This window comes from Helianthus annuus, chromosome 1 (genome assembly GCF_002127325.2).
Source record: "Helianthus annuus cultivar XRQ/B chromosome 1, HanXRQr2.0-SUNRISE, whole genome shotgun sequence".
In the NCBI taxonomy this organism is placed as follows: domain Eukaryota; kingdom Viridiplantae; phylum Streptophyta; class Magnoliopsida; order Asterales; family Asteraceae; genus Helianthus; species Helianthus annuus.
The window spans coordinates 100,234,133-100,257,795 of record NC_035433.2 but is presented as its reverse complement, the minus strand read 5'-3'; the positions used below and the strand labels follow the sequence as shown (position 1 = coordinate 100,257,795).

The 23,663-nt window shown below is 43.3% G+C and overlaps 1 protein-coding gene across 1 annotated transcript; it reads right to left on the bottom strand.

Annotated features, from left to right (window-relative positions):
* Positions 1-11,604: 11,604 nt before the first annotated feature.
* Positions 11,605-22,186, bottom strand: LOC110886892 (glycine-rich RNA-binding protein GRP2A-like). Its single transcript, XM_022134800.1, has 2 exons — positions 22,016-22,186; positions 11,605-11,763 (listed from the first exon to the last, which is right to left on the bottom strand). Exons 1-2 carry the CDS (start codon positions 22,184-22,186, stop codon positions 11,605-11,607), a joined length of 330 nt encoding a protein of 109 aa, XP_021990492.1.
* Positions 22,187-23,663: the final 1,477 nt, after the last annotated feature.

Sequence of the window (23,663 nt, the reverse complement as noted above, 5' to 3'; positions counted from 1 at the left end):
CCAAATTCCATCATTTCCTTGTTCTAGTTCTTTTAGGTAACCTTTCATTCCTTCAGCATCATCTTTGATTGCTGTTTTCTGAACTTCTTTGATTTGTGCCATTAAATCTACTTGGAGATTTAATCTCAGAGCACGGACTCGTTTCGGTTTCTCATGGTACTTACGACTTAAGGCATCTGCGACTACATTTGCCTTTCCTTCGTGATATTGAATATCGCAGTCGTAATCGCTCAGCATCTCCATCCATCTTCTTTGCCTCATGTTTAATTCTTTTTGCCCGAATATGTACCTTAAACTTTTATGATCTGTATAGACAGTAAACTTACTTCCATACAGATAATGTCTCCAGATTTTAAGGGCAAAGATTATGGCTCCTAATTCTAGATCATGAGTCGTATAATTCTCTTCGTGCTTTTTCAATTGCCTAGAAGCATACGCAATTACCTTCTTGCGTTGCATTAATACACATCCATATCCTAATTTTGAAGCATCGCAATATACTTCAAAGTCTTCTGTTCCTTCTGGTAAAGTTAAGATTGGTGCATTTGTCAACCTATGCTTTAAAATCTTAAAAGCTTCTTCTTGTCTAGGCCCCCATTCAAACTTAACAGCTTTACAGGTTAACTTGGTTAAAGGTACGGCTATCTTAGAAAAATCTTTGATAAATCGTCTATAGTATCCAGCTAAGCCTAGAAAACTTCTTATCTCCATTGCTGTTTGTGGGACTTTCCATTTTGTAATTGTTTCTATCTTAGCAGGATCTACATGGATACCTTCGTGATTTACCACATGTCCTAAGAATTGTACTTCTTGCAACCAAAATTCACATTTCGAGAATTTGGCATAAAGCCTTTCTTTTCTTAACAAAGTTAAGAGAACGTGTAAATGCTCACAATGTTCTTTTTGGCTTTTGGAGTAAATAAGTATATCGTCGATGAAAACGATTACAAATTTATCCAAGTATGGTTTACAGATGCGGTTCATCATGTCCATGAATGCTGCTGGGGCATTCGTTAACCCAAAGGGCATGACGGTAAACTCATAATGACCATACCTAGTTCTGAAAGCAGTTTTAGGTATGTCTTCTTCTTGTACTTTCAACTGATGGTATCCGGATCTTAAATCTATCTTTGAGAAGTACCTAGCTCCTTGTAATTGATCAAAAAGATCATCAATCCTAGGTAATGGGTATCGATTCTTAACCGTAACCTTATTCAATTCTCTATAATCGATACACATTCTCATCGATCCATCTTTCTTTTTCACAAATAATACTGGTGCACCCCAAGGGGATGAACTCGGTTGTATGAATCCTTTGCTTAATAATTCATCTAACTGCTTTTTCAATTCTAGCATTTCGGTAGGTGCTAATCTATATGGTGCTTTGGCTATTGGTGCAGTACCTGGAATTAAATGAATTCTAAACTCTACTTCTCTATCAGGTGGTAACCCAGGTAATTCTTCTGGAAAAACGTCTGGGTATTCTGACACTACCGGGATGTCCTGAAGTTCCTTATCTTTAGTGTTAATGATTACCGAAATCATGTACACTATTTCCTGCTTTCTTGAATAACTAGCCAATTTCATTACGGAAATGAATTTCAGTGGCTTTCGGGGTTTATCTCCAGTAATTAAAATTGCTTCTCCGGAAGGTGTTTGAATTTCTACAGCATTTTTATCACATAGGATTCGAGCATGGTTGGCTATTAACCAATCCATTCCTAACACGACATCGAATCCGGCTAAATTCATTGGTAACAGATTTGCAGAAAATCTATGGCCTAATAGTTCTATTTTTCCTTCTTGCCAGATTTTATCTATTTTCACAGAATTTCCTTCTGCGGTTTCTACTGTGAAGATTTGCCTAAGAGTGGTTAAAGGTAACTTAAGATCTTGACAAAATGAAGTATTTATAAAACTTTGGTTCGCACCAGAGTCAAATAATACTTTTGCAAACACATCATGTACTAGGAACGTACCAGCTATCACATCTGGAATGAGTTCGGCTTCTTGAGTGGTTAGCTGGAATGCACGCGCATTTCTCTTGGTTGCTCCTTCAGCTGGTTTGGTTTGGTTGGCTACAGGTTTAGCTAATTTAGGACATTCAAATTGGAAATGACCTCTTTCTCTGCAATTATAGCAAATTCTTGTTTTCTTCCTGCAGTCTTCTTCCCGATGTCCTTTGGTCTTGCAAAAATTGCAAACCATGTTGCATTGTCCATAATGCTTCTTTTTGCAAATTTTGCAGAAAGGAGATGATGAAGATTGCCCCGTTCCTCTTTTCTTGGTATTACCCACACGAAATCCTTGGGTAATCTTTTGAGCTAATTCCTTCTTGCGATCTTCCTCTCTTGTGCGTACCAACTCATCCGTTAGGGTATTAGCTAATTCTACCGCATCGTCAATAGTACGAGGTCTCGCAGCTTTAACGATGTTTCGGATTTCACTAATTAACCCCCAGATGTAACGGGAAATAAGTACCGGTTCTGGCGAAGCCAGTGTTGGCACTACCCTTGCGTATTCAAAGAATGTCGAAGTATAGCCTCGGCAATCTACCCCTGTCATACGGTGACTTAGGAATTTATCTGCCATTTGGTCTTTTTCATATTCGGGACAGAATTTTCTTTCTACAAGATTCTTAAATTCTTCCCACATCATGGCATAGGCTATCCCTCTTCCTTTTGCCTGGAGGATCGTATTCCACCATTCTAATGCTCCTTCTTTGAATAGATTTGATGCATACATCACTTGATCCTCTTCAGCACATTTGCTTATTGCAATTACTGCTTCGGTTTTCTCTAACCAACGTAGTGTTGCAGTTGCCCCTTCGTTACCTGCAAATTCAGCGGGTTTGCAAGCAAGAAACTCTTTGTAAGTGCAACCAGGCGTTGCAGCTTTTATCCTCTTAGGGAGTGGGGCCTGTTGCGGATCATGAGTGTCATGATTGCCGCCTCCATTTATGTTGTTACTGCCGTTATCTTCCAGAGTACGTTTACTAGGATTTAATTGTTGTGGTTCGGCAGGTTTATGAACAGCAGCTACAATTGCTGGAATAGCCTGGGCTATCCCTTGTGCGATAAAATGCTCGATATCTTGTCGAGTTATATATTGATCTTCTTGTTCTTGCTCAGATTGATTTACTTCATTAATTGGTTCATTGTTAGCGTTTTCCATCTGCTAATTAGAAATTTATTAGTGTCTAACTCATTACTAACGAAATTAGCACAGATAAACACATAAATTATTACAACATACAAGCATAACCAAAATTGTCGATTTCTCGACTTTCAGTTTGTCATTGTATATTGTATATGCCTCCGTACACACCGTATCTTACAGAGTTTTATTGCCCATTTTACAGAGTTTTAAGTTACTATTTACACTAGTATACAATACGGGTCCCTGACTTGTTAGTTTGACTGACAGTCCTAATAACGATGCTCCCTCTCGTCGTACTTCCAAGTTAGATGCTCTCCCATTTCCTTGATCCTATTACCCGTACCTATCAGTTCTTCACCGAACTGACGGAGTTCAGCCAGGTTTTCATTACTCATGGGAGGATTCGGGATTGGTTCTGGGTCAAATTGTGGAAGGAAACTATAAGGACTATTGACTATGTTTTGGAATTGCCAGTCGTTTGTCCACCATTCTTCCAGTTCACCTAGTGGTCGGGTGTGGATTAAAGGTTTAGGAATAGTTGGTGCTACGTTTAAGGGAAATTGGACTGTAGCCGGGTAAGGATACAAATTAGTATGGATTGGGCTTATGGCTTCACAGTTTCCTAATAGACGGTCTATTTCGTCTTGGAACGTGATTTCTTCTGGTTGTTTAGAGCTTTCGCCAATTTCTATATCCTTTTGCTTAAGATCTATCCCTATTTCCTTTTCTGGTGGTTTCGAACTTTCTCCAGTTTCTATTTCTTTTCCCTTGCTCATGATCACAGGATTTTCTATTTTAGGGAGTCTCCTAATGGCTGGTTTCCTACGGCGTACTTTCCTCCACCCTACGTATCTTCTCTTCTTTTTAGGTTTGGCTTTTTCCAGCGGTGGAGCTTGGAATTCCACAGGTTCTTCTATGTCAGCAACATAACCAGTAAAGTCGTAAGAGACTTCGATAGGCACTGGATATAAGTTGAGATTCTGAAATGCTTCCGATATCTCACTCATGCTGCAAAGTATATATGCAAAATACAAAATGTAATGTTAAAACTTTGGAACAAAGTTTAACAAACAACACTGAAGTTTTATTGCATACCAATTTATACAGAAAACAACGGAAATAAACACACTAGGATTTTATTTATTTACGGGATAGTGATTTTTTTCTATTAGACTCGATTTATTGGAAATTTAGAGGTTGGTATTTTCTGCTACAGTAGCTAGCATATAGAGATTTGCCCATTTCCCGTCTATTTTATCTTCCCAAGGTACACTATTACCAAATTCTTGGACTTCTGGGTTAAACCTAACTCTCTTGGTTCGGGGTTTCTTGTTCTCCTGACTCTTTTTAAGTATCGAATCCCTTTTCTCTGGGGAAAGAGGATTCTCGTAGTTTGCCTTGCGGACAAAAATTCCTTCTTCTAAATTTACTGGGTTTTTAGAAGAAGATGCAACATCTAGTTTGTGGTAGATAGCAGACAGCTTTTGTTTACCCATACTGTAACTATCAAATAATCAGTTAATAAAACATATAATCACAGAATAACAACTAGTAGAATTAAGTATTTTGTCAAATACTTAATTTAGTATTAGGCTTAATCAGCGGCTCGATCAGTGGCTCAATAGTTATTAATTATTAGCTCTGATACCACCTTCTGTCGCGGCTCCCGACCCACCCTGGACCGAGTCAGGGGCCGCGAGCAGTCCCAGTGGTACCCGTGGTATTTTTATGCAACAGCGGAAGTCTTTTATTACAGGATCTTTTCACCGTAAAATGCTCGTTTAATATATTACACAAAGTTTTGGGGATAAATCCCATAATTTACAATAAGTTGATTTCACACAGAAATCTTTATTTTCCAAAACATGTTTTATTGATTTATTCACACTGAGCCACTTTTCTGAGCTTTGATAGTGCTTTACTGCACTTTTCCTGGATCACACAAATCACTTGAAACATGTTAAAAAAAAAGGTTTTGTCAGCGGGGAAATACTGAGTGAATCATTCAGTTTTCTAAAACGACCCGGTAGTTATAAATTCACAGTATTAAGAGCGATTATAATGTTTCTATCAACCAATTATCAAGAATGGGTATTTGTCACTCGACCGGATCTGTGACTGTGGTCATACCACTATTGGGTCCCGTCGCCCCTAATAGTGACGAGTATCAAGGCTCACTCACCTAGAGTGATAAAAATAGTAATGTGCACAATACCCCACATACCGACTGTAATTTGGTGATTACAAAGACTTAATCCCTGTAATTATAACCTTGAAAATAACTTTGAAGTTTTGTAATACTTACTCACAAACTGTGAGAAAACAGTTTAAAAAGAAGAATGACTCACATTGCAGATTAACGAGCAAATAGATAAGCCTACTGATTATCCTTGATTAACTAGTTTAACACAATGCACACACAGACAGGTTAGTAACTAATACAGCAGTTACGTCAATTCACGATATTAAACCCTCACAACGATTAATCAGTGCAATACTCGATAATTCAGTCGGATTCACAACGAATAACAGAGCATAGTCCGAATTCGAACAGCACTCTAATATTCAAGTCGAAATCACGACGAATAATCAAAGTACAAGCTCAATTGAGCAGCACCCGGACTATCGTTGGATAGTTATAATCAATCGGATGTTGAATCGTAATAGCGATCGAGTTATTACCCTGATTGCGGCAGCGTTTCGTGATCGTGTGTGTGTGTTTAGACTGATTTCGGAATAACTGAACGTTCACAGAGAATTTGTGAAACATTTTAGCACCCCAGTTGACATGCCAAGGTCGGCTATTTATAGCTAAAATTTCGACACGCTTACGGACCGTATGCCTAACCCCTTACGGTCCGTAAGGGAACCTGGTCTGCTTACGGTCCGTAAGGACCAACCTTTACGGTCCGTAAAGGGTGCAGCCTACTTCCTAGCCTAGCTGAGTTCGGTTGTAGCCTTGGTGAATCAAAAATTTCAACCAATCAGCATCTAGCAACGATTTTAATTAGATAATTATCAATTAGGGTTTGCCCCCCTCGAGTTTTAGGGGCCCTGATCCTAATTCCGATTGTTCCGGAAATTTCAGGGTTTATGCCAAATTACTTGGGTGTCTTAATTACGGTTTTCTTATTGGATAATTATTATCCTAATTACGGATTTTAGTAACAGTTGTTACACTCGCGATGTAAACACTAACTTATGTTTTCAAATTATGAAATGTTTGGTGTTTGATGTTATTTTTACAAGCATGTAGTATGTTTACCTTTCGTATGCAATGAGAACCTTTCATGATCACACCTCGTGCTTCCGCCGCAGAAAGGGGTGTGACATTAGATTTGAGATTGAAAAAGAGAAACAACTAAAGAGAAAGAGGAGAGAGAGGATAAAGATGATGAATTGTACAATCCATCTCCTAAGCATGTTATAGAATCCCAGACACCTCCATCATCTTGTGGTAGGAAGAAGACAAGTGCAAGAAAACGCATTGTATCTCCTCAAGTAGCAAGAAGAAAGATAACAATCAAGCTGCCAAAACGCACATCAAAACCAAAACCAACTACACCACCAAAACAACCCACACCACCACCATCACCTCCACCACAAACTGAACAACATCTATCTCCACCACATCTTTCACCACCACATCTTTCACCACCAAAATTACCTACTCCACCGCATCAAACACCACCACATGAACAACCTGTTGTTACTTCACAGCAAATTTTCCAAACACCACCAACCACACGACCACCTGTTCAAATCACTCCTGGATCTTCTAGATACAAAGATTTTCCTAACATTCCAGTGAACATTCCTCTTCAAGACATTGGAGATTTCGATTTTGCGAATGATGAGCAAGTAAAGAAGTTGGAGAAGAAAATGGAAGAAGTGTTAGTTGAGAACAAGAAGTTGGTGGATCGTGAGAAGAAACTAGAAAAGCGTGTCAAGAGTTGAAGCTGAAAATTCATCATTGTTGAAGAAAGTTGAAGCTGATCAGACTGAAATTGATATTCTTAAAGTGAAAGTTGCTGAATTAGAGGAAGAAAAAGCTCGCAGAGATGAACAGAATAAGTATTTCAAGTTAAAGAACAAAGAGCTAGAGGCAGCTAATGCAAAGAAAGAACACGAGATGTTTATGATAAAAAAGTGTTAGAAAATTTGATTGGAACTTCTGTTGAACAAAAATTTGAAGAAATTCAAGTTGAAGAAGTTAGAGCTCGTCGTCAAGCTGAAATTGATGCTGAGATGAAGTATAAAGGCAAGGGTGTTGAAGGTGTTTCTGATGTTTCTGAGAGGGCAATTGTTCCATCTGCTATTTCTGAATCTCCTGTTCAGAATCCTCGTCCTATTTCTGCTGTTTCCGGTATTTTTGAGGAAGATGTATTAACTGATGATGTTATTGATGATGAGGAAGATGTTGAAAAGGATGATGAAGAAGAGGATGTTGATGAAGAAAATACAGATGATGTAGACGATGTATTCTCTGCCAGTAGCCATAGTGATGATAATAATAATGACGATGATCAAGGTGGTACGGGTATTAAAGTTACAGAAGCGTCTAATGAAGAGAATGTCGAAGATTACCTTCATGATGATGTGAATGAAGAGCCTGAGGATGCTACAGGTGAGGGGGAGAACGTTGATGATCAGAACGTTGATAAATGTGAAAAGTTGATTTTGCGTCTTGAGCCTGAAGTTGAGGAAGGAGAAATCAGGCATACTTACTCCATGAATGATATTATCGAGATGACGCGTATTGATGATCCTAATTTCAAGTTTGACTTTGAAGAAGAGTTGAATGCGTTTGATATGAACCAACAACCAGATTATTAGTATAAGTATGTGGAAGAAGCTGATAATTATGATAGGGTTGTGGTTGAAGACTGCAGCGATGAAAAAAATGTGAATGCTGATACTTCAAACTTTCCAACGCTTATTGAGTTTTTCAGTCAAGCAAACGTAGATGAGTTGAGGAGGAAAGTTGCAGAATGTTTGAAAGATAAAAACTTTGATGGTACGACGAAAGATGCACAGCGCGAAGAACGCAAGAAGTGGTTTAGAAAGAGTACTGAAAGAAAATTCAAACGTCCACTCAAGTTTTATAAGAAAGACAGGGATGTGTCGCTGGGGGATATTATCAGTTGGGGCTTTCTGCCACAAGTTAATGTGTATGCTATTCGACGAGAATATGGAGTGCAGTATTTGGAATATATTCAGGATATCATGTCCCTACCTTGGTGGGATGTTGAAGAGTTATCAAAAGTTAGAACTCTGGATTATCCTATCAAAAAGCATGATGTACCCATTTGGGTTTGATGAAATTTGAAGCTTTCAGAGGATTCAAGCACTGGAAGCCTCACTATCCAAAGAAAGTAAAGAGAGTGGATCCTGAAACTGGTGCTGAAGAGACAATCCTGAAGATAAAGAAGCCAAAAGTGATAAAGAACATTCCTGTGCCAAAAATGGAGCAGGCTTTCCATACAGGGTTCTTGTATTGAGTGTACAGCTGTTTGACTACTGAGGCTGTGATCACCTACAGAGTTGAAAATGAATCAGATACATCTCTGTGTATGATCCTTTGTGGCTGGTTAATTGTTCGGCAAAAGACATTGAATGCTTGTTTGTTAACAGAATTGGGTTTAAAGCTGAAGACAGAGACCAGGCAATGCAGTTTTAGAAGGTTGTTTCTATCTGCTTCTAGAAAGGAATCAATGCTGAAAGTAAATGGTCATCTAAGTGGCGAGAGATTGAGAAAGAAGAAGCTCAAAAGGCTGAAAGAGAAAGGAAGGCTCGTGAAGATAAAGATAACATGCTAAGGCATACTGTTGTACAAAGAATGGCTGCTGAAGAGAAGCGAAAGGTTGAAGAGAATGAAAAGCTTAGGAAGATGTTGCTGAGAAAGCCTAAGCCAAGGGAAGAGAAGTTCAAGTCCTTGTGAAGTTTGTGTTGAAGACCTGACTGAAGACTCCGGCAATATCCAAGGGGGAGTTTGTTGGTGCATAATGTATATAGCCTACGTCTACAGTCTATGTCATGTTGATAGCTTGTAATAGGGGTCAGAATGTCAAAAATGTAAATTTATGTGTGTTTGTAGTGATTTCGCACAAAATGACATTTGGTCATTTCGTACGAAATCAAAAGTGGTCATTTCGTACGAAGTGACAAGTGGTCATTTCGTGCGAAATCAACTGCCTATAAATAGGCATGTGTAGTTTCTCATTTGGTACGAAATCAGTTGGTGTGCAACGAAGTGCTGCCCAATTTTCACCCTGTAATCAAGTTGAATATCAATGAGAAACGTGTTTTAAGTATAATTCTCTGTTTCTACACCTTTCTATCACTGATTCTAGGTTGTTTGACTATTTCCGCCTTTCAAACAGCTTTGTATTGACTCTGAACGACTCATATAGGTCGCAAAACGATCCTACAAGACTCTAAGATGGAAGCGCCACAATCTACTTTCCTCTACAAACACTTCAAAGCCTGTGATCCGATGGAGTTCATGGGTGAAGGAGGTGTGTCCCAGCTACTCAAGTGATTCGATTCTATCAACGTTACCCTTCATCAGTGTGGGTGTCCCGATAGCTTCCGTACTACTTGCGCAACTGGAGTATTTCAATCGCGAGCACTCGACTGGTGGGCTGCCGAACGTAACAAACGTGGGATCTCCGCAGCTTATGCTCTCTCTAGGAATGAGCTGAAGGAGCTCATGAAGAAAGAGTACTGCCCTCCCCACGAAGTCCAGAATCTAGAAGACGAATTTTGGGAAATCAAGTAAGTCGAAGGTGACAATACTAGCTACACCGCAAGGTTCAAACAGCTTAGCATAATCTGCCCAACTCAGGTCAACGCTTCAGAAAAAGCCATCACGAAGTACATTCGCGGCTTGCCTGAATATGTGGGCGATTTTGTCGAAGCTGCAAGACCTGCTACCATCGAAGAAACCTACCGCTTGGCCGCATAAATCAACGACAAACGAGTCTTGGACGGATTCTTCTCTAAGAACCCTGTCAAACAAGCTCACCAAGCAATCGTCATCGATTCTTCCGACGATTCCTCCGATGACTCTACCGATGATCCTTCAAGTGAGTCCTCAGACGAATCCTCCAATAATAACGCATCGCTTCAGGAAGCCCAGCTCAGCCGCAAACGAAAGACCATGAGCCCAAACTCTTCAACAACTGAACTGTTGCAACCAGAACCTCTCCAAGAAATTCCAGTTCACTCGAAGCGCGACTACAAAGGAACTCATCCCCTGTGTCTCACGTGTACGTATCATCACCGCCAGAAGCTAACTGTCGCTGTTGCGCAAATTGCAACTGGTATGGTCATCTTACCCAGCACTGCCGCACGGGGCTGCAGACTTGAGGAATTTCAGCAACGATCGCAGTCTCCGCAGAAGCCCTCCACAACAACATTAGTTATGCTTCCAATGTTGTTGTAGTGATACGATTTACGCCGTTAATTTCCTTTATATGTTGAACTTGTTCTATTTCTCGACGCAATGTGGACTCTATTTATCTCTCATTTCTCTCGCACTCGTGCACCGACAAATTACTAGCACTATGTACTATATAATGTGTTCTACCCCTACTATGCATCCTTGGGATGAATTACGATAAAACGCGCAAGGGAAAAATTAATCACGGGTGCACACGGGATTACTGTGATCAGTGCATGGAGATCGTAATGAATTTCAATGATGCCATAACGTTAAAAGCATGGTTAAGCGTGGTGGATACGCCACTGGTACTTCCTATATATAAGCGTCTTGACCATGTCGACACAGTGTGACACCTATTCACGGTGCAGAGGCGTGTGGTTGAAGCATGGTGGATACGCCGCTGGTACTTCCTATATATAAGTGCTTCGCCATGCCAACCAATGTCCTGTGAAGAAAGTGCCATACAAGTTGAACGTTATTAGACCAAGTATAATATTAAATCTATTTTCAACACACTAAGGTAGTGTTTGGTATGAAAGAATGGGTGGTGGAATGGAATGAACTATTGCGAGGGAATGAAAAAAAGTGTGTTTGGTTGGTCAACGTAATAGAATCACCCATTACATAAGTCATTCCATTCCCTCAAATTCATTCCATCCACCCCCCCTGTTTTTTTTCATTCCATTCCCTCTCTTAGCCTACGTCACAAACACCGCCCATCACCTCCACCATCTACCACAACCACCTACCGTCATCACCACCCGCCACCAACCTCCGCCGACCACCACCACCGTCCTCCGCCGCCACCGTCGCCCGCCGCCACCGCCATCGACTACCATCGCTGCCACACGCCATCACAAACCACCGCCACCCCGACCACTACCGCCACCCTCCGCCGACCACCACCACCATCCTCCGCTGCCACCACCCGCTACCGTCGACCACCACCACCCATTGTCGTCGCCGCCACTACCACCCGTCACCATCACCATCGACTATCATCGCCGCCACCACTGACCACCGTCACCCCAACCACTACCTCTACCCTTTGAGGCCACCACCACCATCCTCCATGGCCACCTCCCGCTACCGTCGCCCATCACCACCCACCGTCGTTGTCGCCACCACCATCGACCACCATCGCCGCCACCCGCAACCTGTGACACCCCAGGAAAACTAGTGAACAGTACAGTTTACCTAGCTTCCTCAGTGAGTGCATACCAAATTTCGGGACGAAATTTCCAATTAGTTGGGGATAATGTGACAACTCGAACTTTAGACTCGCTTTGTGTAATGCTATGTGCATATGTGGACCAAATTATATGTTGGGATTTAATAAATGTCTTGTTATTGTGTGTTATGTGATCTTTGTGAAACATGTGTTGTGATAATATTGTATGTATGTATGTACCGAACCGCACAAGAAACGCACAACACACACACACACCTACATTGGATCGCACAAAGCCGTTGGGCTTTACACCTTATGCATGGACCAATAGGGCGGCCCATGAGGGGTTTCGGCCCACTACACTCCCACGAATATCATTAGAGTGTTTTGTAGTTTCTCACATTTTTGGCAATTATCACACACACACACCAAGAACCCTAGACGACTTCTCCCTCTCGGTGTGACTAGAAACCGACGGCACAAGATCAATCTTCGTTCTTTCCCCTAATCCGGTTAGTAATTGGTATGCTTATTGTATTGATGTTATGTGTGATCGATGACTTATGATTATCCATGTTGTATGATAATGTTTTGATAATCGGATCCCTTGTGCACTTTAATTGCAAGTTCAATAATGTTTATACTTTGCTAGTATGCATGATCGTTGATGATGATTGGTATTTCTGTTAATCGTTTGGTGCTAAGTAGTGTCTTGATAATCGGTCATATGTGTATGCTCATGTAATCGGATCTTAGATGGATAATGTGCTAAGTAAATCGGATGGGTTGATGTTCTAGGTCATATGTTCATATAAATTGTTAGAGATTGACTTATGATATGATTTTAGGGTTCATGAGATTTAGAATGTTAAAACCCCCATTTGATCGAGTTTGAGCATGATTTGAAATAGATTAATTGTTAATTGATTTGGTTAAGTTTGGAAACTATTGATGGCTGTAACCGGTTTGCTTAAATGGTGGAGTTAGTTCAACCGATCGCACAAGACTTCTTGGTGTACAAGAAGTCCAATCACACAAGGTGGTCTAATCGCACAAATGGACCACACGCACAAGCAGGCCCAAACGTACAAGGGTCACGGTTCGCACAAACAGGTCCGATCACACAAGAGATTACCGGTCGCACAAGGCTCATTGGGCTTTATCGGCTGTAACATAGTTAAGACTGCTGGGCCGGACAGCCCAAAATGTCCAGGCGCACAAGCCCGATTCCAGTCGTACAATCCAGATCACTCGCACAAGCACACACCAACCGCACAAGCTGACTGTTACGTCATTTGGGCCGCACATGTGTTATTTGAATGTTTGGGCCGGATGGAATGTTGGGTTGGGCTGCTATATGATCGCACAACATGAACTGATCACACAAGATGTTTATTACTTGTTTTATTTTGGGGCCGATTGTTATTGGAACAACGAACATTATAATTGAGTTGTTATTTCATTGGGTCGGGTTAGGTTTGGGCCTAGACTCACATCGCACAAGATGGTTGGGCTCGCACAAGTTCTTTGGCCCAACCATCCGAATAGCACAAGTAGTGTACTTAATGTGTTTACGTGCATACGTGATTGCCATGATGTATATGTGTACCATTTGAACCGAACCTGACTTGTGTGGTAACCCTGTTAGGACGTGGTTGACCACCCTTAGTTCAAGAGTCTTTTATTTGTGTATCTGCCGAGCAAACCAAGGTGAGTTCACACAGCCAAGGCATGGGATTCCCGGGTTGGGAATTGGGTTGGATATGTTAAATGTGGAATGATTACTCGTACTTACGCATATACCAGACTATAGACCATCGTCCTCAGGTTAGTCAGGACACGTTACGTAAAGCCTGCGTAACCCAGTATGTTTGCCATTTGTCTCCCGGGTCGGGAGGACACGTTACGTAAAGCCTACGTAACCCAATACCATTCACTGGCTTCCAGGTCGGAAGGCCACGCTGCGTAAAGCCTACGTAGCCCCCACGCGTACCACTGTCCTCGGGGAAGGGCACGTCACGTAAAGCCTACGTGACCCTGTACGTATTCCTGTTCTCGGTAAAGAAGAACACATGGTCGGAAGTTAGTCTAGTAAGTACCGTTAATGAGAAGCCCTCATTAGCCAGGATGAACATGGGAAGCCCCCACCTTTAGTATACACTAGTATGGGAAGCCCCCACTAGCTACACTTATGCATTATGTTATGAACTTACTTGCTGTGAACTCGCTCAACTAGTTTGTTGATTATTTGCTGCATGCCTTGCAGGACCTTAGGTATGCTGGAGCTTGCACAGGGAGGAGCTGGGCGTTGTGGGTTTGGATTCATGAACGTTATTCGAACTTACATTTATTTTGAGATTACATACTATGCTTCCGCTACTTAAACGATGTTGGTTTTGAAACATCAATCATGTCATGATGATTTACATTATTTACTTTTACATTACATGCTATGTTTGATATGATTGATGGCTTGATCCTGGTCAGTCACGCTCCCAAGCGGTGGTACTCCGCGGGTGGATTTTGGGGGTGTGACAGATTGGTATCAGAGCCATTGGTTATAGAGAACTTGGTTTTAATATGGGAAAACGTTTTTATTAAAACCGGACTATAACCAGAACAGTGCTCTCAACGATCCACAACGACGCTTCGCTCCACGTGCAAGACTCGACATTCTAGGTAATAAGGTTATGTTTATTGCCTGTTTGCTAGAACTGCTTAGAACTTTGCTCGCATTACGTTTAGATACACATGATATTATAGCATGAGAAACTCTACGTGCTTACACTTTTCTGTCATCGCCCTACTCGCGAACCATTCTTATGTATGCTACTTGTTACTATGAAGATCATGTCTGGAAGAATCAACATGACACAAGCCCAGCTAGAGGCTCTTGTTCAAGCTCAAGTTGCTGCGGCAGTTGCAGCAGCTCAAGCAGGTAGTATACCCTGCAGTATAGGCACACACTAGGATCTTTAGATCCTACATTAACTCTCGTATTTAACTTCGTCCTATTCGTACACAATAGGTCAACACGCGCAGCAGCCTGTCTGCACATTCAAGAACTTCATGGACTGTCGTCCAAATTCCTTCAGTGGCACAGAGGGGGCAGTGGGACTCCTCCATTGGTTTGAAAAGCTAGAATCAGTGTTCGAAATGTGCGAGTGCCCTGAGGCTCGCAAGGTCAAGTTTGCCACCGGCACTTTGGAAGGGATAGCACTGACTTGGTGGAACGCCCAAGTTCAGATTTTAGGGTTGGCAGCTGCTAACGCCACCCCATGGAACGATTTCAAGGAACTCATCAAGCGTGAGTACTGTACGCGTGAGGATATTCACAAGTTGGAAGACGAGCTGTACAATCTGAAGATGGTTGGGTCAGAAATCGAAGCATATACCAAACGGTCGAATGAGCTGGCCGTTCTGTGTCCAACTATGGTGGACCCTCCATACAAGCGCATTGAGTTGTATCTCAAGGGGTTAGCGCCAGAAATTCAGAGCCACGTGACGTCGGCTAATCTCGAAAACATCCAGGAAATTCAGCGCCTCGCTCACCGTATCACCGATCAGGCAGTGGATCAGAATAAACTGCCCAAGCGTGTTAATGCTACTGCTAACGTCACCACTTCAGCTACTCCTGCTACATCTGGTGACAGTAAAAGAAAATGGGATGGAGATTCTAGCAAAAGTTCAGCATCCGTTCAGCCACAAGCTCAGCAACAGAAGATTGACCACTATCAGAGTCCCAGTCAGCAGTCCTCTGGTAGTCACAGACAGAGGAGATATCAGGGTAGTCAACCTAGGTGCCACAACTGCAACAGGCATCACCACGGCCCGTGTAACAAGGGTCGCTGTCAAAGGTGTCTTAAGATGGGGCACGAGGCTAAAGACTGTAGGAGCCCTCGTCCTGCAAATCAGAATCAGCAGCCTCAGCAATCAGCTCCACAGAACCAGAATCAGCAGCAGCAGCCACAGCGTGGAAACCGGGGATGTTTCCAGTGTGGGGCTGAAGGTCATTTCAAACGAGATTGCCCTCAGCTGAACCAGAATCGCAACAACAACAACCAGGGCAACGGGAATAACAACAATGGGGGAAACAACAACAACGGCAATGAAGCTCGTGGTCGTGCATTCGTACTAGGTCGGGGCGACGCAGTGAACGATCCCAACGTTGTTATGGGTAAGTTTCTCCTCGACAATATTTACGTTACTGTTTTGTTTGATTCGGGTGCGGATACAAGCTATATGTCTGTGAAAATGTGTCAACTGCTAAAACGTGCACCAACACTTTTACCCACCAAACACGTAGTAGAGTTAGCTAACGGTAAAAGTCTAGAAGCCACGCACGTAGTTCAGGGTTGTAATCTTATCCTAGCTGGTCAAGCTTTCACGATCGACCTCATTCCCATAGTTTTGGGTAGCTTCGACGTCGTGATTGGGATGGATTGGTTGTCCCAACACCAGGCAGAAATTTTATGCAGCGAGAAGGTTATTCGTATTCCTCGTTCGGGTCAGGAAGCTCTAGAAGTTCAAGGCGACAAGAGTGGTGCTGTGGTTGGCATCATCTCTTTCTTGAAGGCTCAGAAATGCTTACGAAAGGGGCACACAGCCATTTTGGCTCTTGTTTCAGATGCATCAGCAAAGGAAAAGAAATTGGAGGATATTCCAATTGTACGTGATTACCCTCAGGTGTTTCCTGAAGACTTACCTGGCTTACCGCCTCATCGTCAGGTTGAATTTCAGATCGACCTCGCTCCAGGAGCAGCACCCATAGCTCGCGCACCATATCGTCTAGCTCCATCAGAATTGGAGGAACTGTCAAAACAACTGCAAGAGCTCTTGGAAAAGGGCTTTATTCGTCCAAGCTCTTCGCCTTGGGGAGCTCCAGTGCTTTTCGTGAAGAAGAAAGACGGTACGTTCAGGATGTGCATTGACTACCGTGAACTCAACAAGGTGACGGTGAAGAACCGTTATCCTCTTCCACGCATAGATGACTTATTCGACCAGTTGCAAGGGTCGTGCTACTATTCGAATATAGATTTGAGGTCGGGGTACCATCAGCTGAGAGTCCGGGATGAGGACGTCTCCAAGACAGCCTTCAGAACTCGTTACGGTCACTACGAGTTTCTCGTCATGCCATTCGGGTTAACGAACGCGCCTGCCGTATTTATGGATCTGATGAACAGGGTGTGCAAACCCTATCTTGACAAGTTCGTCATAGTATTCATCGACGACATTCTGATTTACTCCAAGAGTCAGGAGGAACACGAGCAGCATCTTCGCCTTATTTTGGAACTCCTACGGAAGGAACAGTTGTACGCCAAGCTTTCTAAATGCGACTTCTGGCTTCGTGAAGTCCACTTCTTAGGCCACGTGGTGAACAAGGATGGGATCCATGTCGATCCATCCAAGGTAGACTCGATCAGAAACTGGCCTGCACCGCGTACGCCGACAGAAATACGCCAATTCTTGGGTCTGGCAGGTTATTACAGACGGTTTATTAAGGATTTCTCGAAGATTGCGCAGCCACTCACACTACTGACACAGAAGGGTGTCACCTACCGTTGGAGCAACACGCAGGAAACTGCTTTTCAGTATCTAAAGGATAGGCTTTGCAGTGCACCTATTCTTTCATTGCCAGAGGGCACAGATGACTTCGTAGTATATTGTGACGCATCAATACAGGGTCTGGGATGCGTATTGATGCAGCGGGATAAAGTGATTGCCTACGCCTCTCGTCAGCTAAAGGTTCATGAACGGAACTACACGACGCACGATTTAGAGCTGGGAGCTGTGGTTTTCGCGCTTAAGATATGGCGACACTACCTGTACGGTACCAGGTGCACGATTTACACCGATCACAGGAGTCTCGAGCATATCCTTAAGCAGAAGGATTTGAACATGCGTCAACGACGATGGGTCGAGTTACTTAACGATTATGAATGCGCTATCAAGTATCATCCAGGCAAAGCCAATGTTGTGGCTGACGCCCTCAGTCGAAAGGACACTTTACCGAAGCGCGTGCGAGCGCTACAGCTTACGATTCAGTCTAGCCTTCCAGCACAGATACGAAATGCTCAGGTAGAAGCATTGAAGCCCGAAAACGTCAAGGCTGAAGCCTTACGCGGTTCACGACAGCAAATGGAACAGAAGGCAGACGGCGCATACTATGTAACGGGCCGGATCTGGGTCCCTCTTTATGGCGGTTTACGCGAACTTGTAATGGATGAAGCTCACAAGTCTCGCTACTCGGTACATCCAGGGTCGGATAAAATGTACCACGACATCAGTACTACTTATTGGTGGCCTAGCATGAAGGCCCACATTGCTACGTACGTTGGAAAGTGCTTGACTTGTGCGAGAGTCAAGGTCGAATATCAGAAACCAGCTGGCCTACTTCAACAGCCTAAGATACCTCAGTGGAAATGGGAAGAAATTTCCATGGATTTTGTTACAGGCCTACCTAGATCCCAGCGTGGGAACGATACGATATGGGTCATAGTTGATCGACTCACCAAGTCTGCACACTTTCTACCTATAAAGGAAACAGACAAGTTCTCCACTCTCGCAGACGTCTATCTTAAAGAAGTTGTTTCAAGGCACGGGGTGCCCACGTCTATCATTTCGGATCGCGATGCACGATTCACGTCAGAACTTTGGCAAGCAATGCATAAATCTTTCGGCTCAAGGTTAGACATGAGCACAGCATACCACCCTCAGACGGATGGGCAGTCTGAGCGTACGATCCAAACTCTCGAAGACATGCTTCGGGCATGCGTTATCGATTTCGGCAACGGCTGGGAAAAGCACCTCCCTTTGGTGGAGTTTTCTTACAATAATAGTTATCACACCAGCATTCAAGCCGCTCCATTCGAGGCATTGTACGGGCGTAAATGCCGGTCACCTCTCTGTTGGGCAGAGGTGGGAGATAGTCAGATCACGGGTCCAGAGATTGTTGTGGACGCCACAGAAAAGATTGCACAGATACGACAACACATGGCGGCAGCACGCGACCGTCAGAAAGCCTACGCGGACAAGCGTAGAAAGCCTTTGGAATTTGAGGTCGGGGACCGGGTTTTGTTGAAAGTCTCACCCTGGAAGGGTGTGGTACGTTTTGGCAAACGGGGCAAACTGAATCCGCGATACGTCGGACCCTTCGAAATCATAGAAAAGGTTGGCAAAGTTGCATACAAGTTGAACCTACCAGCCGAACTCGGGGCAGTTCACAATGTCTTTCATGTTTCGAACCTAAAGAAGTGCCTATCTGATGAAAACCTCATCATTCCTTTTAAGGAACTCACTATCGACGAGCGGTTGGAGTTCGTTGAGGAACCAGTAGAAATCACGGACCGGGATGTGAAGGTCCTCAAACACAAGAGAATCCCTCTTGTTCGAGTTCGTTGGAACTCCAAACGTGGCCCAGAGTACACCTGGGAACGCGAAGACAGGATGACAGAAAAGTACCCCCAGTTATTCGAAACCAATGCTACCACTACTGAGGCTGAAGCTACTACTTCGGAATTTCGGGACGAAATTCCAGATCAACGGGGGGAGGATGTGACACCCCAGGAAAACTAGTGAACAGTACAGTTTACCTAGCTTCCTCAGTGAGTGCATACCAAATTTCGGGACGAAATTTCCAATTAGTTGGGGATAATGTGACAACTCGAACTTTAGACTCGCTTTGTGTAACGCTATGTGCATATGTGGACCAAATTATATGTTGGGATTTAATAAATGTCGTGTTATTGTGTGTTATGTGATCTTTGTGAAACATGTGTTGTGATAATATTGTATGTATGTATGTACCGAACCGCACAAGAAACGCACAACACACACACACACCTACATTGGATCGCACAAAGCCGTTGGGCTTTACACCTTATGCATGGACCAATAGGGCGGCCCATGAGGGGTTTCGGCCCACTACACTCCCACGAATATCATTAGAGTGTTTTGTAGTTTCTCACATTTTTGGCAATTATCACACACACACACCAAGAACCCTAGACGACTTCTCCCTCTCGGTGTGACTAGAAACCGACGGCACAAGATCAATCTTCGTTCTTTCCCCTAATCCGGTTAGTAATTGGTATGCTTATTGTATTGATGTTATGTGTGATCGATGACTTATGATTATCCATGTTGTATGATAATGTTTTGATAATCGGATCCCTTGTGCACTTTAATTGCAAGTTCAATAATGTTTATACTTTGCTAGTATGCATGATCGTTGATGATGATTGGTATTTCTGTTAATCGTTTGGTGCTAAGTAGTGTCTTGATAATCGGTCATATGTGTATGCTCATGTAATCGGATCTTAGATGGATAATGTGCTAAGTAAATCGGATGGGTTGATGTTCTAGGTCATATGTTCATATAAATTGTTAGAGATTGACTTATGATATGATTTTAGGGTTCATGAGATTTAGAATGTTAAAACCCCCATTTGATCGAGTTTGAGCATGATTTGAAATAGATTAATTGTTAATTGATTTGGTTAAGTTTGGAAACTATTGATGGCTGTAACCGGTTTGCTTAAATGGTGGAGTTAGTTCAACCGATCGCACAAGACTTCTTGGTGTACAAGAAGTCCAATCACACAAGGTGGTCTAATCGCACAAATGGACCACACGCACAAGCAGGCCCAAACGTACAAGGGTCACGGTTCGCACAAACAGGTCCGATCACACAAGAGATTACCGGTCGCACAAGGCTCATTGGGCTTTATCGGCTGTAACATAGTTAAGACTGCTGGGCCGGACAGCCCAAAATGTCTAGGCGCACAAGCCCGATTCCAGTCGTACAATCCAGATCACTCGCACAAGCACACACCAACCGCACAAGCTGACTGTTACGTCATTTGGGCCGCACATGTGTTATTTGAATGTTTGGGCCGGATGGAATGTTGGGTTGGGCTGCTATATGATCGCACAACATGAACTGATCACACAAGATGTTTATTACTTGTTTTATTTTGGGGCCGATTGTTATTGGAACAACGAACATTATAATTGAGTTGTTATTTCATTGGGTCGGGTTAGGTTTGGGCCTAGACTCACATCGCACAAGATGGTTGGGCTCGCACAAGTTCTTTGGCCCAACCATCCGAATAGCACAAGTAGTGTACTTAATGTGTTTACGTGCATACGTGATTGCCATGATGTATATGTGTACCATTTGAACCGAACCTGACTTGTGTGGTAACCCTGTTAGGACGTGGTTGACCACCCTTAGTTCAAGAGTCTTTTATTTGTGTATCTGCCGAGCAAACCAAGGTGAGTTCACACAGCCAAGGCATGGGATTCCCGGGTTGGGAATTGGGTTGGATATGTTAAATGTGGAATGATTACTCGTACTTACGCATATACCAGACTATAGACCATCGTCCTCAGGTTAGTCAGGACACGTTACGTAAAGCCTGCGTAACCCAGTATGTTTGCCATTTGTCTCCCGGGTCGGGAGGACACGTTACGTAAAGCCTACGTAACCCAATACCATTCACTGGCTTCCAGGTCGGAAGGCCACGCTGCGTAAAGCCTACGTAGCCCCCACGCGTACCACTGTCCTCGGGGAAGGGCACGTCACGTAAAGCCTACGTGACCCTGTACGTATTCCTGTTCTCGGTAAAGAAGAACACATGGTCGGAAGTTAGTCTAGTAAGTACCGTTAATGAGAAGCCCTCATTAGCCAGGATGAACATGGGAAGCCCCCACCTTTAGTATACACTAGTATGGGAAGCCCCCACTAGCTACACTTATGCATTATGTTATGAACTTACTTGCTGTGAACTCGCTCAACTAGTTTGTTGATTATTTGCTGCATGCCTTGCAGGACCTTAGGTATACTGGAGCTTGCACAGGGAGGAGCTGGGCGTTGTGGGTTTGGATTCATGAACGTTATTCGAACTTACATTTATTTTGAGATTACATACTATGCTTCCGCTACTTCAACGATGTTGGTTTTGAAACATCAATCATGTCATGATGATTTACATTATTTACTTTTACATTACATGCTATGTTTGATATGATTGATGGCTTGATCCTGGTCAGTCACGCTCCCAAGCGGTGGTACTCCGCGGGTGGATTTTGGGGGTGTGACACAACCACCGACAACCGCCACCCCAACCACGACCGCCACCCTCCCCCGACCACCACCACCATCCTCCGTGGCCACCACCCGCTACCGTCAACCACCACCACCCACCGTCGTCGCCACCACCATCGCCGCCACCTGCCACCGCAGACCACCGCCAACCCCTACCATCACCGCCGCCACCGCTAATAACCGTCACCCACCGACCACCGCCACCCACCACTGCTACCACCGACCCCCGCCACCCATCGATGCCACCGCCACCCATCGCTGCCACCGCCACTAGCCGCCACCGATCACCGCCACCACCCATCACCGATTTAATTCATTCCTCTTTTCTTACCTACCAAACAACACAATGTAATGATTTATTTCTTTCATGTATGGTAACCAAACAAGACTATGGAATGTAATGATCCATTTCATTCCTTAGACCATTCCATTACCTCGTCCATTCCATTCCCTCATCTATTCCATTACACCATACCAAACAGACCCTAAACTACCTCACAAGGCGTAACAATCTCAAATCGCAACTCAAAGCGTGTAATCGCTAAGACTTTTTGTAAGTCAAACACGCTCGCAATCGTATTATCGCTGGAATCTACTTCACAATCTCAATCGCTTATTGTGTGGTTCGCTCAATTGCTGGTTATGTGTATTGCTTATCGTGTGTATCGCTCATCGTGTGTATCGCTTATCGTGTGTATCGCTTATCGTGTGTATCACTTATCGTATGTATCGCTCTATCGCTTGTATATCGCTCTATCGCTTGTGTATTGCTCCATCGCTCATCGTGTATCGCTTAACATTTATCGCTATCGCTTACCATTATCTATGCTATCTGTGTTATGTTAGCAAACATGACCTCGCTTCACGAAACGGAACTGATAGGGATAAAACATGGTGGATACGCCGCTGGTACTTCCTATATGTAAGTGTTTTAGCCATATCAGCAGACTTTCGTGGAAAAAGGCCATGTGGGGCTTAATGTCAGTTAAAATTTATGGTGTGTTGAATCTAATCAAATCGCATGATCTCATCGCTTGCAACGCATCGATCGTCGCTTATCGCTCGAGGGTTGTCGCTATCGCTTTTCACTTATCGGCGCCGTCTTCACTCATTATGTTGATATTGTGCTATCAAATTTTCGCGTACCGCTTATCGTTTATCGCACTCGCTCGTATCGCTAAACTGAGTTCGTAAACAACTTCATCGCTCAGTTTGCCCAATCACTCTCTTACACTTGGTCCAACCATCTTTCGCTTAGACCGAGGGAATCGAAATCTATCAGTACTATGTCGACACACATGACACTGCCTCACGGGACGGAAGCCATACGGCTAAAACATGGTGGACACGCCGCTGGTACTTCCTATATATAAGTGTTTTAACCATATTGTCGAACTCTCGTGGGAATGTGCCATGCGGGGCTGATTTTAAAATTTAAAATCATTGATGTTATTTAAAACCCTTGTGTAAACAAAGCTTTTCCTACAGACTTTTTCTAAGAAAATTTAGTCAAATCTTTGTACAAAACGAGACTTTCTTGTAACGTTGGTGTGACAATCGACTCATGTTAATGCCACGTGACGTGAAAATTTCGTCAAACAAGTTTTAATCACCCTAAAATCTTTTAGTAACCTAATAAAACTCCTCTCACGGCGCTGGTGGGAACATCGAAACAGTTTGACACCGCACTGTGGGAAGAGTTTTCATAAATAAGTTTTCTCCAACCTTTCGAATTAACCAACTTTTCGAGAATTCAAAACACTTTCGGATCGCTTTTC